This window comes from Sus scrofa, chromosome 13 (assembly GCF_000003025.6).
Source record: "Sus scrofa isolate TJ Tabasco breed Duroc chromosome 13, Sscrofa11.1, whole genome shotgun sequence".
Classification (NCBI taxonomy): domain Eukaryota; kingdom Metazoa; phylum Chordata; class Mammalia; order Artiodactyla; family Suidae; genus Sus; species Sus scrofa.
The window spans coordinates 197984713-197998839 of NC_010455.5; the positions used below are offsets into that span (position 1 = coordinate 197984713).

Here is a 14127-nt window from a genome sequence, read left to right on the forward strand (position 1 = left end):
AAACCACAGAAGGGTGAGCTGAGCATGGACTAAGGACTCTGTGAACTTTCCTCTTGCTACCCTTGAATTTCAGTGTCCAGTTTGTACCCTCCCTTACAGAAGGGTCTGAGTGCGTTGTAACTGCTTCCGTTTACTAAGCTCTTGTTGAATGAATCTGGGGACCTAGTATGGGCACCCCACCACTATTCCAAAGGAAAATGCACGCATTTTTGACAGAGACGATGAAGGCTAAATTTGGAAACTTCTGGGGACCCACGTGCCCTCGGCCACACACAGCAAGGATCACCCAAAGAAAGCGAGACAGCTGAGGGGGAGGGGCCCACAAAGCCCCGCCCCCCACAAAGCCCCGCCCCCACAAAGCCCCGCCCTCCATCCGCCGTCCTCCAACTCCAGTAACTTCAAAAGGAGAATGTGCCAAGGGCCTGGAGGAAAGCGCCTGGCCCACCCTCACTCGCCCGGCCAATCCCGTTCCGTGACCCACGTCGCAGCCCCCAGAAAGCCGCGCCAGCCCCAAGCGCGATTGCGCGTGAAGCGGCGCACGCATCAAGGCGGCGCACGCATCAAGGCGGCGCTCGCAGCGATGCGGTCCTGGCCCACTGCGCAGGCGCGCGGAGCGGTGCATTTCGGGACGTGTAGTTTTCCCGCGGCGTTGTAGCTGTCGTGTGTGCCGGCTGGTTCCTCCGCGGCCCGGAGCTGTAAGTGGGTGGTGTCCTGGGCCACGGAATCCTGAGCTGAGGCCCGGCAGCTCTTGGGGGCGCTGGGGAGTTTGGCGGCCGGCCCTGCGATCGCACTTTCTCTCTAGACGCTCACCGCCGGGCCCCCGGGCACGGCGAAGGTGACTGCTGCCACCTCCCGCCCCCCGCCCGCGGATTGCCCCTGTCTGGCTGGGTTGCCCCGGCGCCGCGGATCCCGCGCGGTGGGTGGAGTGTTGAGGCTGTCACGCAGGCCGGAGAGATTAGGAGGCGAGCGAATGCTCTGGACGCCCTGTTCTGTTAGAATGGCGGGGCGGAGGGGGCGGGGTGGGGGGCAGTGCTTGCCTTTGGCCCTCATTCTCGGGTGTGAGCGGTACAGGCCTTGCTCCCCAAGAGTCGGGGATGGAGAGGACCCTGGCCCGGCCCTCGGATTACTGTTACGGTTACGGAGAAGTTGAGGCCCAGCCCCTCGCCCTGGGAACCCCGGGCTGATCCGGGCTTGGGCCTTAGAGGCCAACCAGGTGATATCCTAGGTTCATCTTGAACCCCTTCCTTCCCACACCTACCGCTCTTTCAAAAGATTGGGTGAAGGGTTGGGGTGAAAAGGGTAGAGACTGGGAATGAGAACAGCTCCGGAAAGTTCAAACTAGGGACACATACTTAGTGGCTGGAATGAGACTCCAAGAGACAGACCGACCCTTGGGGTTTGTTAGGTGTGCCAAGAAGAAAATTGTGGACCATACATTGTCCATAGTGCTTTAATTGGCTTAATGAAAATAAGCCAGTAGCTTTTCTATTTTTTAGGAGAAATCTGGCAAAGGAGAACTCAGGACGTTTTTGCAGGAGAGGAAATAAAACTCTGAGCCATTGTTAAAAGGGAAGTTTAAAACTTCCAGCGCTTCATAGATTTTAGGCCTCTCAAAATTGTGGCTGTCAGTTTGTAGTTCAGCCCTCAGATACCAGCTGCCTCCTGGTTCTGGTGTTGGGTCAGGTGTACATATGGCAGCAGAGCAAATAGCCTGTTGATATTTTTAGCTTTCTCAGTTGTTCTTATTTGCTGAAGTCCTGCAGGGTGCTACAGAAATGGCTGAGTTGGAGCATGTAATTTAGGGGAGGTGGGAAAGAGTTGTAATTTGGAGCCAGTGAGTGGGAATGAGTTTGACTGATTTGCCCTCTCCTCTTTCACCCTCAGCCTAAGTCTTCCACTCCTTTGCACATTGACCCTAATTTTTTTTTTTCTAAAGAGACTGAATTTTATCACCCTAGATATGAAGTTGAGTGAGCTGCCAGTATATTTTTAGTTAGATTCTGTGATATCAAAGAGGGTGGTGACTTAGGCATTGCCGAGTTTCAGCACTGTTCTTTGGCTTCTGATTTTTGAGATAACACTTTAGGTTAAAGAGGCTAATGACCTGTGCCAGGTCACTCACGTGCCCTGCCATTGGTGCCACCAAGAATTGAGCCCAGATCGCCAGTTCTCCTGGTTATCCAGTGCTGGTTCTTTATACCATATCCTGCTGTCTGCATTTTGACTGATACCACTTTTTATCAGCTTGACATGTCCATTAGTGGAAAGAGATATTTATCATAACAGTTATCGTTGGTATTTGTTTAGTGCTTTCCATATGCTGAACACATTGCTTAGTGTTTGCAGTCTCTGAAGGAGAATTGACAGACAGGGCAGCTGAGGCTTAGAGAGGCCAGGTGACTCGTCCAAGGTCACATCACTGGTAAACAGATCACCACGGGTGATCTTTTGATTTCCTCCTCTAAGCTTTTTGGACCTACTTGGGGTCCTTGACCTTGTGGCTACCATACCTATTTCAATTCTCTAGGTATGTCCTTTGGTCTCAGAAAACATGTGGAAAACAGCCAAGCTTGTCTACTTATATTTGTACACAACTCAATAAAAGCAGGAGTTGTAAAAATAAAGTTCATATGACCTTAAACCTTTACATTTACAACATGGCTAATTCCCGAGATTATTAGACATTATTCAGAGTGAAAATTCCAGCAACAGGTTATAAGCTGTTAGGAACCGAGTTGCCCAGTGCAAGTCAGAGTCTGCTGCTACTTAGACAAATGGGCCATTTATGCACAAAGGTAATGAGCACCTTCGGTCATGGTCATCGCGTTTAAACAGATTTGTGGTGTAAATTCCTGTCGTTAGCTTATCTGACTTTGGAAAAGTCATGGGGAGAACTGGGCTGTCTTGTGCCAACTGCCAGCTTGTTTTCAGGATACTATGACCTTGAGCAGATGAGGTCTGAACTTTTTTTTATATTTAATGCTTTTGTAAGTGAAAGTTTATTTATTTTTTTTAAAAAAAGAAATGTCTCTCCTAAAGTTTCTCTCCATTCTAAAGGACTCTGAATTTTTCTGATGTTTTTCGTCGTTCTAACTGTAAGTGCATTTAAGGAGAAGCATCCCCATGTTTTCTTACTGCAGAGCTCTTTGCCGTAGACACTGGAGCCAGACCGGGTGGGTTGGAATCCCAGTCCTTCTGTGTGACTCTGAACATGTCATGTAAATTTTGTTTCCTCGTCTCCAAAGTATACACAGTAAACTACCCCTCTTTGGGGCTGCCGTGGAGACGAGCTGCGTTAATGCAGTAGTGTGCTGTGGCACGGCCGGGCACCATAAAGTGAAGCTGGGATTATTATGCTTTAAGTTGCCAAATTGCAGAAAAAGCAGGGGCTCTAGAGCCCATGTAGTTGACACCAGACGGGACTGAGGCCCCAGGAGGGATGTTGCTTAACCAGAGTGGGTGGGTTCTTCCTGCAGAGCTCAAGTCTCCTGACTTTTGGGACATGTGTCATATTCTAAAAATAGTGACACACTGGGCCTCGGAGCAAATCCTGCGCTCTGGCCATGTCCCTGCCTCATCACTTCCTGCCTCACCTTCCCCTAGGGTCTCCCTCATGTTGTAGGGGGAAATCTAATATGAATGGCTTTCTTAGGACAATTTTTTTGTCCTATCATTTATTCCCTTCCCTAGATATTTTCTAATTAAATTTTATTGGGAGGATAGTTGATTTACAAGGTTGTGTTAGCTTCAGGGGTGCAGCAACGTGAATCAGTCATATATATACACCTAACAATTCCTTTTCAAATTCTTTTGCCATTTAGGGCCACTACAGAGCATTGACTAGCTCTCCCGGTGCTGTATACAGTAGGTCCTTGTCACTCATCCATTCCATATGTAGTAGTGTGTATGTGTCAACCCCAACTTCCCATTTTCTCCCTCCCCATTACATTTCCCTTTGGTGACCCTAAGTTTGGTTTCAGAATCTTTGCGTCTGATTCTATTTTGTTAATGAGTTCCCCTCTTTCATTCTTTATTAGATTCCGCATATTATTGGGCTCCTATGATATTTGTCTTTCTCTCTCTGACTTAGTCCACTTCGTATGATAATTTCTGAGTCCATCCATGTTGCTGCAAATGGCATTTCATTCTTTTTTATGGCTGAGTAATATTCCAGTGTATATATACGCCACCTGTTCTTTATCCATTCCTCTGTCGACGGACATTTAGGTTGCTTCTGTGTCTTGGCTGTTGTAAACAGTGCTGCAGTGAACATTGGGGTGCCTGCATCTTTTCCCTCCAGATATTTTCAAAAACCAGGAGTAGCTTAATTAATACTCAGAAGACCTGAGAAATAAAATGGCACTCCTCCATAAGCCAGCTTTTGCTCAGGGCAGGAGGTGGGTGGAGGAACAGATTTTGGACCTGGGCTCTTACGTCACAGATGAATGGAATGGGAGCACGTGTCCCCTTAGGAGCAGTGCTGCCACCTTCTCAGGGGCTGTGCTCCCCTCCCTGGGGAAGGGCAGCTGGGGAGAGCTTGGTACTGTCTCTGCCTCACCCAGGCCTTCTGTTCCACCAGGCTCTGGGGCACCTTGTTGGGGATACTTAACCCTCCTCTCTGCAGAGCTTGCTGTCTTTGCTCATGTGCCCCCTCTCTCACCATCAAAGAGAAGCCTTCTGAAGACGGTCTGTTCTAGAAAACCCCAGTGGACCTGTTTCGTCTCTTCCCCAGCAGGACAGTGAGACCTGGCCCTCCAGCTGGCTCTCTTCCTATGCCTGTCTGAGTGGCCTGCACTGACCAGGAGTGAACTCCTAGTTGATCCAACATGAATTGGAAGGTGAGACTAACTTTAAACATAATGGTTTGGGTGCTTTCTCCTGATTGTAAAAATTCAAAATAATGGTTCTGTAGAGATAGGTTGATTAAGAAGGGATAAAGGTAGGGGGAGTGGATTAAAGCAGGAACCGCAATAACATTTAGTATTTTACTCTAAGTTAAAATATAAATGTACATTTATCCACCGGACTTTTGGAGGAAGACCAGGCTTTTCTGAGAGGCTTTTCTTTCTTCGTAAAACGGGTGGCTTGGAAGGTTCACCTGTGATTTCACGGTGTGGTTTCTTTAGTGTGGATAAATAAGATCTTAGGAAGCAGTCTACCTACAAAATCTTCCCAGATTTGTATGCTCTTCTTCCCTAATCTTTTACATTTGTGTGGCCAACAGTATTATTATTTTTCCCAATTCCAATTGAGTCTTTCAAAGCATTCACCTTAGTTTTCCTGGAAACAGTCTTTCCTCTACATAGTCATATTCCACGAGTATCATGTTTAAGTAAATGGTCTAGCATAACATCAAGTGCTGCTTAAATAAGCTGCCTGCGGAATAAACACAACTATCCCCTCTAAAACATTGGGTGCAGCTGGTGGGAGCAGAAGTTCAAGGGCATCCAAAGAGTTCCCTGTTAGCCACGAGTGTTACAGGGCTCTGGGCCACAGTCAGCAGGCCTCGCAGATGGAAAGGGGAGATCAGGTTACACCCCTGAAGTAGGTGGGGTGGGGTGGGGTGGAGGTTGCCTAGACAACAGTCACAAAAATAGATGCTTTGAAAAGCATGAAATCAAGTCAAAATCATGTATCATCTCGCTATCCAGAGATGGCTGCTTTTAAGTTGTGGTGTATTTGCTTCCTGTATTTTTTCCCCATACATAACTGTAATGTGTGTACTTTCAAACTTAGGATCTCATTCTTTTTCTTTCTTTTTTGGGGGCCATACCTGCAGCATATGGAAGTTCCCAGGCTAGGGGTTGAATCTGAGCTGCAGCTGACTGGCCTACACCACAGTCACAGCAACGCCAGATCCAAGCCACATTTGCAGCCTACACCGAAGCTCACGGCAACACCAGAACCTTTAACCCACTGAGCAGGGCCAGGGATCGAACCTCCATCCTCACGGATACTAGTCAGGTTCTTAACGTGCTAAGCCACAACAGAACTCCCATATATAATATATATTTTAATTGTTATAAGCATTTCCTTGTTCAGAACAGCCACTGGCTCGTTATTGCAAGGAGAAGTGGAAAGTTCTGGAAGCAGGATCAGGAGTCAGGACAGTACACATCCCTCCTCCCCAGCGCTGTGGGGCATGGGGGGGCCATGCGTGAGGCCTCTGGGGACTGTTTTCCAGGAAGGACCTCGTCGAGGCTCAGGAGGCAGAGTGAGGATTCGTGAAGGGGCTGGAGACGTCGGAGTGTTTGTTTAGCGAGGTTGGGGTTCCCGAGCTGCCAGTAGAAATGTGGGGGAGGAAATATGAGGCAGCCGGGGTGGGAGATTGGGAGCAGAGGGCAGTGTGGGGTGAGATGTAGGGAAAGGCTGTTAACCTCGACAGACCCTGGAGTCGGTGGTGGTGACAGGCGGAGCTGGTGCCAGAGGCTACATCAGCAGGGGTCAGAGTGTGTGCCTGCACTGTGAGCCTGTGGCTCTCACTGCGGGGGCGTCTCAGAACCTTCTGGAGGACTAGTTACAATACGGATTGTGGCCCCACCCCCAGAGTTTCTGATCGCATAGCCCTGGGGTTAAGGGGTCCCCAGGCAACGCTGGTGGGTGTACCTGTGAGGCATTAAGCGGAAGTTTTCTTTTTCATTGTAGACTGACCTCAATCCACTTGACCACGAAGCCCAGCCGTACTTGTTACCAACCCTACTTGTTCCTGGGTCGGGGACAGAACTGCCCAGACCTTCCCAACCTCAGGCAGATGCACAGCCCCGGGCTACAGGAAGCAGCTTCATTTTTTAAAAAGGAAGTTGGGGGGTAGTTCCCAGTCGTTAGAAAAGAATGGTCTCTCCTTATGTCCTGACCGCAGTGACCCTAGGAGGTTGAAGGTGCGCCCGGTGCAGCCTGACTTCCGTTTCTGGCTCAGTCAGCCCCAGTCAGCACTACCCGTGCATCAGGGTGTCAGCAACAGAGTGTGTTTTAAGTCACTCATTCTCATCACACAGGGGGTTCTGTTTTTTGCTTTTTTTAGAGATGCATCTGTGGTATATGGAGGTTCCCAGGCTAGGGGTCTAATCAGAGCTGTTGCTGCCAGCCTACACCAGAGCCACAGCCACAGCAGTGCGTGATCCCAGCCGTATCTGCCACCTACACCACAGCTCAAGGCAATGCCGGTCCTTAACACACTGAGCGAGGCCGGGGATCGAACCTGCGTCCTCTTGGATCCTAGTTGGGCTCGTTACCACTGAGCCACAACAGGAGTTTCCTATTGTTTTGTTTGTTTGTTTAACTGGTATGGATATAGTCCACCCCAACAGTGTTTTATTCATTGATCCCCTTGAATTTTTGTATGTTTTGGGAGTTAGTCTGAGAGATTTGTTAAAAGGAAATCAAAGGAAGAGATTGAACACAACTGAAGATTGAGCAAAACTACCCAAGAGAGATGCAGGAACAGGGGCCCCGAAACCCTTTGCTGTAGCCCTTGTGGTGTCCTTGACCTCCACTGCTAAGGCTCTGTCCCCTCTCAGTCCCGAAACATCTGCCTCCCCTCCACAACCTTTAGACAGTAAGTAAATACTGAAACTGCTTACCTGGGTCCATCTGTTGATGTTTCCATTTCAGTGGGTTGTGCTGTACACTCCTGAAGTGGCTGCTGCTAAGTTTGGATTTGTTTAGATCACAGGAACCGTAGGCTGTGATAGCGGCTCGATTGTATAGGACTCCCGAGGCTCATCCTCAGAGATTAAGAGGCCTGGGCGTAACACTGTCAGTCAGTTTCACTGGAAAGACCGAGTGGTCGTAAAAGGAAGTTTCATCTCCAAACTGGTGATTTTTGCCTTTTAAGGAGGTAAAATTTAATGTTCTTTCTTAGTTGGCTTATAAACATAGAGCCAAGGCTCATCTCTAAAATGTGATCTTTTGGAGTTCCCATTGTGGCGCAGCGGAAAGGAACCCAGCCACTATCCATGAGGACTTGGGGTCGATCCCTGGCCTCAGTGGGCTGGGGATCCGGAGTTGCGTGAGCTGCGGTGTAGGTCGCAAATGTGGCTCGTATCTGGTGTTGCTGTGACTGTGACCAACAGCTGCAGCTCCAGTTCACCTCCTAGCCTGGGAACCTCCATATGCCTTGGGTGGGGCCCTAAAAAGCAAAACAAAAAACAAAACAAAAGTGAACTTTCAGGAGGGTAGATGAATTACAAGATTGTTGGGGGAGATGTTGGTGAGAATAGCTATAGGTCTGAGGGAGGAAGGACCTGGACACCAAATCAGAATTCTAAGCTGCTTGCATTTGTCAGGATAAAAGGTTTCACTTTGGTAACTTTCTAGTCTTTTAGACTGTGGCTGATGTTGTGCTTATTCTTTACCGTTAAAATGATTTTGTGGTTGAAAACTATTACCTAGTTATTCCGAGTGTTCCTGGGACATCACTTTCTTTTGATTTCATTTCACTGGCATGCAGGACTCAGTGGAAAGACAGCTGGCATAGGGCTTGGAATGCTCTGTTCCAACTCTAGCCTCCTTGTGAATGTGGGACCGGCACAGGCCTCTCAGCCTCAGCGAACCTCACTTTCCTCGTTTGCAAAAAACAAGGTGGGGCGCCGGGTCATCTTAAAGTTCTTTCTAGCTCTCCACCTCTGTGAGCTCTGTGTTGTTGTCAGCTCAAGTTCTCACTAACTGGTTTCAGATCAGCTCTAGTTAAACCTTCAGAGGAAGGCACAGATGTAGTCTTCATAGCAGAATCTCATTATACTGGTGCTGCACATACAAGTGGTGTGTGGCATTTAACCTAATGATTTCATTGGAATACATCCTACCTAGATCCCTAGAAGAATGATCCGTCAACAAAGGCATACCTTTTCACTTGATTTAGGAAGGAAGGAATTTTTTTTTTTTTTTTTTTTTGGTTTTTAGGGCCGCACCTGCAGCATATGGAAGTTCCCAGGCTAGGGGTTGAATCAGAACTGCAGCTCCCAGCCTATACCCCAGCCACAGCAATGCCAGATCTGAGCTGTGTCTGCGACCTGCACCACAGCTCACAGCAACACCAGATCCTTAAGCCACTGAGCAAGGCCAGGGATCGAACCTACATCCTCATGAATACTAGTCAGATTTGTTACCACTGAGCCACAACAGGAACTCCCCCAGGAAGGAATTTTTAATCATACAAAAAGCTCTTGTGTGATTAAAAATTGACTTATTCAGGTCATACCAGTCATGTTTACAAAACTAGTATTTTACTTGAGATACTCTTGTGATGCATAGAATTTCATGATAAAGCCTGCGAAGAATAATTCCAACCCCTAATTATTCCCTAGACTTCCTTCTAGCCAATGGGTTAAAACTTCCCTCCAACAGGAAATTATAGGAACAGTGAATACGTCTCTAAGTTTTAATGATATTTATGTAAGTTTTACTGTATTTATTTTCTATTTATATATATATATATATTTTTTTTTGGCTTTTTGTCTTTTCTAGGGCCTCATCTGCGCATGTGGAGGTTCCCAAGCTAGGGGTCTAATCGGAGCTGTAGTATTTTATTTGTTATTGATTTTTACCTTCAACTACCAGTGCTGAGGAGTAGCTGGAGCCAAGAGAAAACCATAGCATCCTGTGAGAGATGGAGAATTCAGAAAGAAGATGTAGCCCGGTCTCCCTTCGAAGGTGAAGCTCAGGAAAGCCGAGCGACTGACCCAGGTTGTGTGGTCTTTCAGTGACAGGGAGGGGCTGTGACCACCCCCCTGGGCCCAGCTCCTCACGCTGGATGGCGCCACTGCCTCAGATGCAGAGGGCCTGGGTGACGGGCAGAGCGCACGGTCAGGCTGTGACAGAGCAGTCACCACATCTGCAGTCCACTGGTGGTCCTCTCTGCTAAGCCAGCAGCCAGGGAGTGAAGAAGGGCACAGCTGAAACTAGACTGTCGGCAACACGGGGACAGGCACCTGCCTGTCCCATACCAGCGAAGCCCCAGCACCCAGCCCCGGGCCCAGCGCATAATCATCCGTGCCCAGGAAATGTTTGTTGAGTGAAGGAGCACAAGCAAAACATTCCTTATCAATTAGAGATCATTTAGAATAGTTTCTTTCTGTTTCCAGGCTCTTGAACACATGCCCCTGCTCCTGTATATCCTGGCAGCGAAAACATTAATTCTCTGCCTGGCATTTGCCGGAGTCAAGATATACCAAAGGAAAAGATTGGAAGCAAAACAGCAAAAACTGGAAGCTGAAAGGAGGAAGCAGGCCGAGAAGAAGGATAACTAACGGGAGAGGAAAAGGTACTGAGGCTGCGCAGATAAGAACTCCACATCCACAGGGGGCAAGGAGGGCGGCCCCGCAGCGGGCGCGCTAGTTCACAGGCCTCCAGATCCGTCGGGTGGGTCTGAAGGCCGCGTGCAGGCGGGTGGGCCACCTGTCATCAGAGGTAGAACAGCTCCGCAGAAGGCGAGGTGTGCACAGCCTGTCAGATGGGGAGCCCCGGGGCCCGTGAGATTAGTCTACACCTTTGCTGAGCCTGCGGTGGCTCTGCCTCGTCAGGAGCAGTGGGGCTTAACAGGAACTGGGTCACAGGACTCGAGAATGTCCCGCAAGTTGTGGGCCTTCTTCCTGGAGAAGTACACACATGGCACATGAACTGGCGGACAGAGATGGGGAGGAAGTGGGGTCACAGGTCATTAAGACCCCTGCCTCTACGTAAGATTAAGAAACCCAGAGTTCCTGTCGTGGCTCAGTGGTTAACGAACACGGCTAGTATCTATGAGGTTGTGGGCTCCATCCCTGGCCTCGCTCAGTGGGTTAAGGATCCAGTGTTGCCATGAGCTGTGGTGCAGGTTGCAGACACGACTCGGATCCTGTGTTGCTGTGGCTGTGATGTAGGCTGGCAGTAATAGCTCTGATACGACCCCTAGCCTGGGAATCTCCATATGCCGAGGGTTTGGCCCTAAAAAGGCAACAACAACAGCAACAAAGATTAAGAAACCCTGCTAACTGGGAGTTCCCTGGAGGTCTCATGGTTGGGATTTGGTGCTTTCACTGCTGTGGGCAGCCTTCAGTCCTTGGTCTGGGAACTGAGAGCCCACATCCCACATCAAGCCTCTGTGTGCCAAGGCCAAAAAAAGAGAAAAAAGAGAAAGCCCTGCTGACATCAGGATAAAGGCCATCTCCTGGCCATGGCATGTCAATCCCTTCCCATCGTGCACTTCGCCCAGGTCACATTCGGCCCCGCTGCTGCTTCTCCTTACGCTCCTGCAGGCCATTCTTTGACCACAATAGACTTTCATGCCCCTTGGCCTTGGCTTGCTAGCCCCCCTCCCCTCTCGCCCTCCCCCCCACCCCGGGCCTAGAGAGCCTTCCCAGTGACCACCTCACTAGGTCCAGGGTCTCCCTCATTATTGTAGCCCCATGCCTGTGCCCAGAATGTCTTGGTTGCGTTTGGGCACCAGGAAGTTATTAAACTGAACATGTGACAGTTAGCAGCTTCCTGATCTCTGGTGTGCCATCCAGTTTCATCACTGAGCACCTTGAGCTCTCTGCTTTTCTCTAAAAATAAAGGGTTCAGGGAATACCTGTTGTGGCTCATCGGAAATGAATCCAACTACTATCCATGAGGATGCAGGTTCGATCCCTGGCCTTGCTCAGCGGGTTAAGGATCTGGCATTGTCATGAGCTGCGGTGTAGGTTGCAGACTTGGCTAAGATCTCGCATTGCTGTGGCTGTGGCATAGGCCAGCAGCTGCGGCTCTGATTTGACCCCTCAGCTGGGAATTTCCATATGCTGCGGGTGCAGGCCTAAAAAAAAAAAAAAAAAAAAAAAGGAAAAGAAAAGAAAAAACAATAAATAAATTTTAAAAAATAGTAGTTTCAAATATGGTGCCAGGGAATTTAGATCCATAGGTCTCAGACTTGGATGATGGTCAAGAATTTAGATTTCCAGGAGTTCTTGTCAAGACTCAATAGAAACGAATCTGAGTAGCATCCATGAGGTCACAGGTTTGATCCCTGGCCTTGCTCAGTGGGTTAAGGATCCGGTGTCGTGAGTTGTGGTGTAGGTCACAGACACAGCTAGGATCCAGCATTGCTGTGGCTGTGGTGTAGGCCAGAAGCTATAGCTCCGATTCAACCTCTAGCCTGGGAACCTCCATGTGCTCTGTTTGCGGCCCAAAAAATACCGAACAACAAAACAAAACAAAATCCTCAGATTCCCAGGCTCCAGCTTCAGAGAAGTTCTACCTATATCTGTGGTTGTATCTGGGCCTCTCTTCTTTTGAAAACCTAGTGGGTGATTCTTACGTAGTCTTCTCAGCAACAGGTCCCTGTAGGAGCCACTGGTTTGGTGACTTTCAAAACCCCTGTCCACCCTGAGACAGGCTTCTGTAGAGCTGAATTCCCTTAACAGTACTCCTAGACTTGTGGAAGCTAAAAAGCGTGTTTATTGGTAATAATCGCAGTGTGTATTGAATGATCGTTCTGGGCATTTCGTATCCAGCGATGTGACTGACCACTCCTGACAGCCCTGTGTGGTCCATTCATACTGAGAAAGCAGCCCACCCTGTCCCTGGTGAAGAGCAGAACTGGACTTGAATCCCGGTGGCACATTCCATCACAGGGTCTCGCCCTGGCTGCACCGGGTCAGAATGGAGGAAGGGCGCTGCAGGAAGCCCTGGTCCTCACCCCAGGTGGGGACCCTCCTCTCATCACGCACTGCTCAGGGGTCCTCAGTGAGCTCTGTGCTTCGCCCCGCAAAATAACTTACTGTCATGAAACCTTGCCTTTAAAAAAAAAAAAAAAAATGTTTTATTGACTAAAACGCAGGAGTAGGCACAAGACAAGTTCCCTGGTGGCTTAAGGATCTGGCATTGTCACTGCTGTGGCTCTGGTAGCTTCAGCGGTGCAGGTTTCAGCCCTGGCGTGGAATTTCCAGTGCAGTGGGCGTGGCCCCCCAAAAGGGGCGGGGAATGGGCGCTAGAGAGCACCTTGAAATTAAAAAGGGTGAGGGAAGGCAGTTTCCATTGGAATGCTCATTGGATTTCTGTTCCACACGGAGTCATCACTTTGTGTGTTAAACCCCGAAGAGGAAGAAAAGATTAGGTGTGGGATCTAAACCCTTCTGACCTCACACAAACTTCAGTAGAGGCCGGTGAGGTGTAGGGATGGGTGGCTTACACTGCTGAGCCTGGAACAGACCTGCCTGGGCTGGCAGCTTATTAGAGCTTGGCCCTGAGCCCCCTTTTAAACAAAAGGACTTTAGATGAAAGAAATAGTGATGCTAAAAATACATTCATTAATAGATAAGCCTCAGTGGTTACCGTTGGTGAAGTCACTTAGGCTGAACAGAAAGGTTAATGCTGAGCAGGTAAAACATTCACAATTATTCTGTCAGACATGTCACACTTACCCCTTTGGTCTTCCCTTCTAGATTGTGTAATTTAAATGTCAGCTTGAGTGGACTCCAGCTGAGAAGAAAGCCTTAATTCCTGAATTATGTGTCAGAAGATGAACTCCCAACCTGTAGCCTAACTTAAAATGATGGGAATTTTTATATGCTTTTAAAAGAACCGGTATTTTATTTACTTAAATAAAATGTCTTTGTAAAAAGGATGTCTCTGTTCTTTGGAATAAGCCAGTGTGTGTGGGTGTGGGTATGGGTGTGCGTTTGCTCATGTAAGCTCCTCCCACCTCCTCCTCGCTCCTGGCCCCGCCCTCCTCCCCCTCCCCCCTCTCCCCCACCCCTATGTGGTGAGAAGAGGGAGTTTTGCGTCTCCAGCGTTTCCTGGCTCTGGGCACCAGATCACAGGTGCACCTCCACAGAGGACTGGGCCACCGATGCGGCATTGGCCTGCCCGCCCCCACCCACCCCTCCACCCCTCTCACCTGCTGTCCTATCGCATGCACTCTTCTTTTCCCCTCCTGTAAGCACTGTGGTCGTGCCTTGTGTTTCCATCGCTGGGGTGGAGGGAGGCTGTTTGCCCCTCCAGCAGCATCGTGCCTCTGCCAGCCTGTCGGGGTCCAGAGAGGAGTACAGGATGAGACCCACCTGCCATGATGGCACCCAGTCCGGGAGGAACTTGCTCCACTGAGTCCTGTTGTGAAGGAGTAGGAGGAGCCCAGGGGTGCCTTCCTCCCCGTGCCCCAGTTTGCTTATTGGG

General features: G+C 49.2%; 1 protein-coding gene across 22 annotated transcripts; it reads left to right on the forward strand.

Moving 5' to 3' along the window:
• On the forward strand, positions 556 to 13577 carry SMIM11A (small integral membrane protein 11A). 22 transcript variants are annotated; one of them, XR_002338043.1, is made up of 6 exons: positions 702 to 835; positions 3023 to 3095; positions 3822 to 3864; positions 4733 to 4838; positions 10083 to 10261; positions 13398 to 13577. XR_002338043.1 is itself a non-coding variant. In XM_003132758.4 (4 exons), the coding sequence occupies exons 2-3, from the start codon at positions 4827 to 4829 to the stop codon at positions 10245 to 10247; spliced, it is 177 nt and encodes a 58-aa protein (XP_003132806.1). In that variant the 5' UTR covers positions 556 to 695; positions 4736 to 4826; the 3' UTR covers positions 10248 to 10261; positions 13398 to 13577. The 22 variants fall into 22 exon arrangements, 5 of the variants coding, with proteins under 5 accessions (XP_003132806.1, XP_005657209.1, XP_005657210.1 ...); XR_002338045.1 differs by having other exon boundaries at positions 3058 to 3095; XR_002338047.1 differs by lacking the exon at positions 702 to 835 and adding an exon at positions 896 to 916 and having other exon boundaries at positions 3040 to 3095.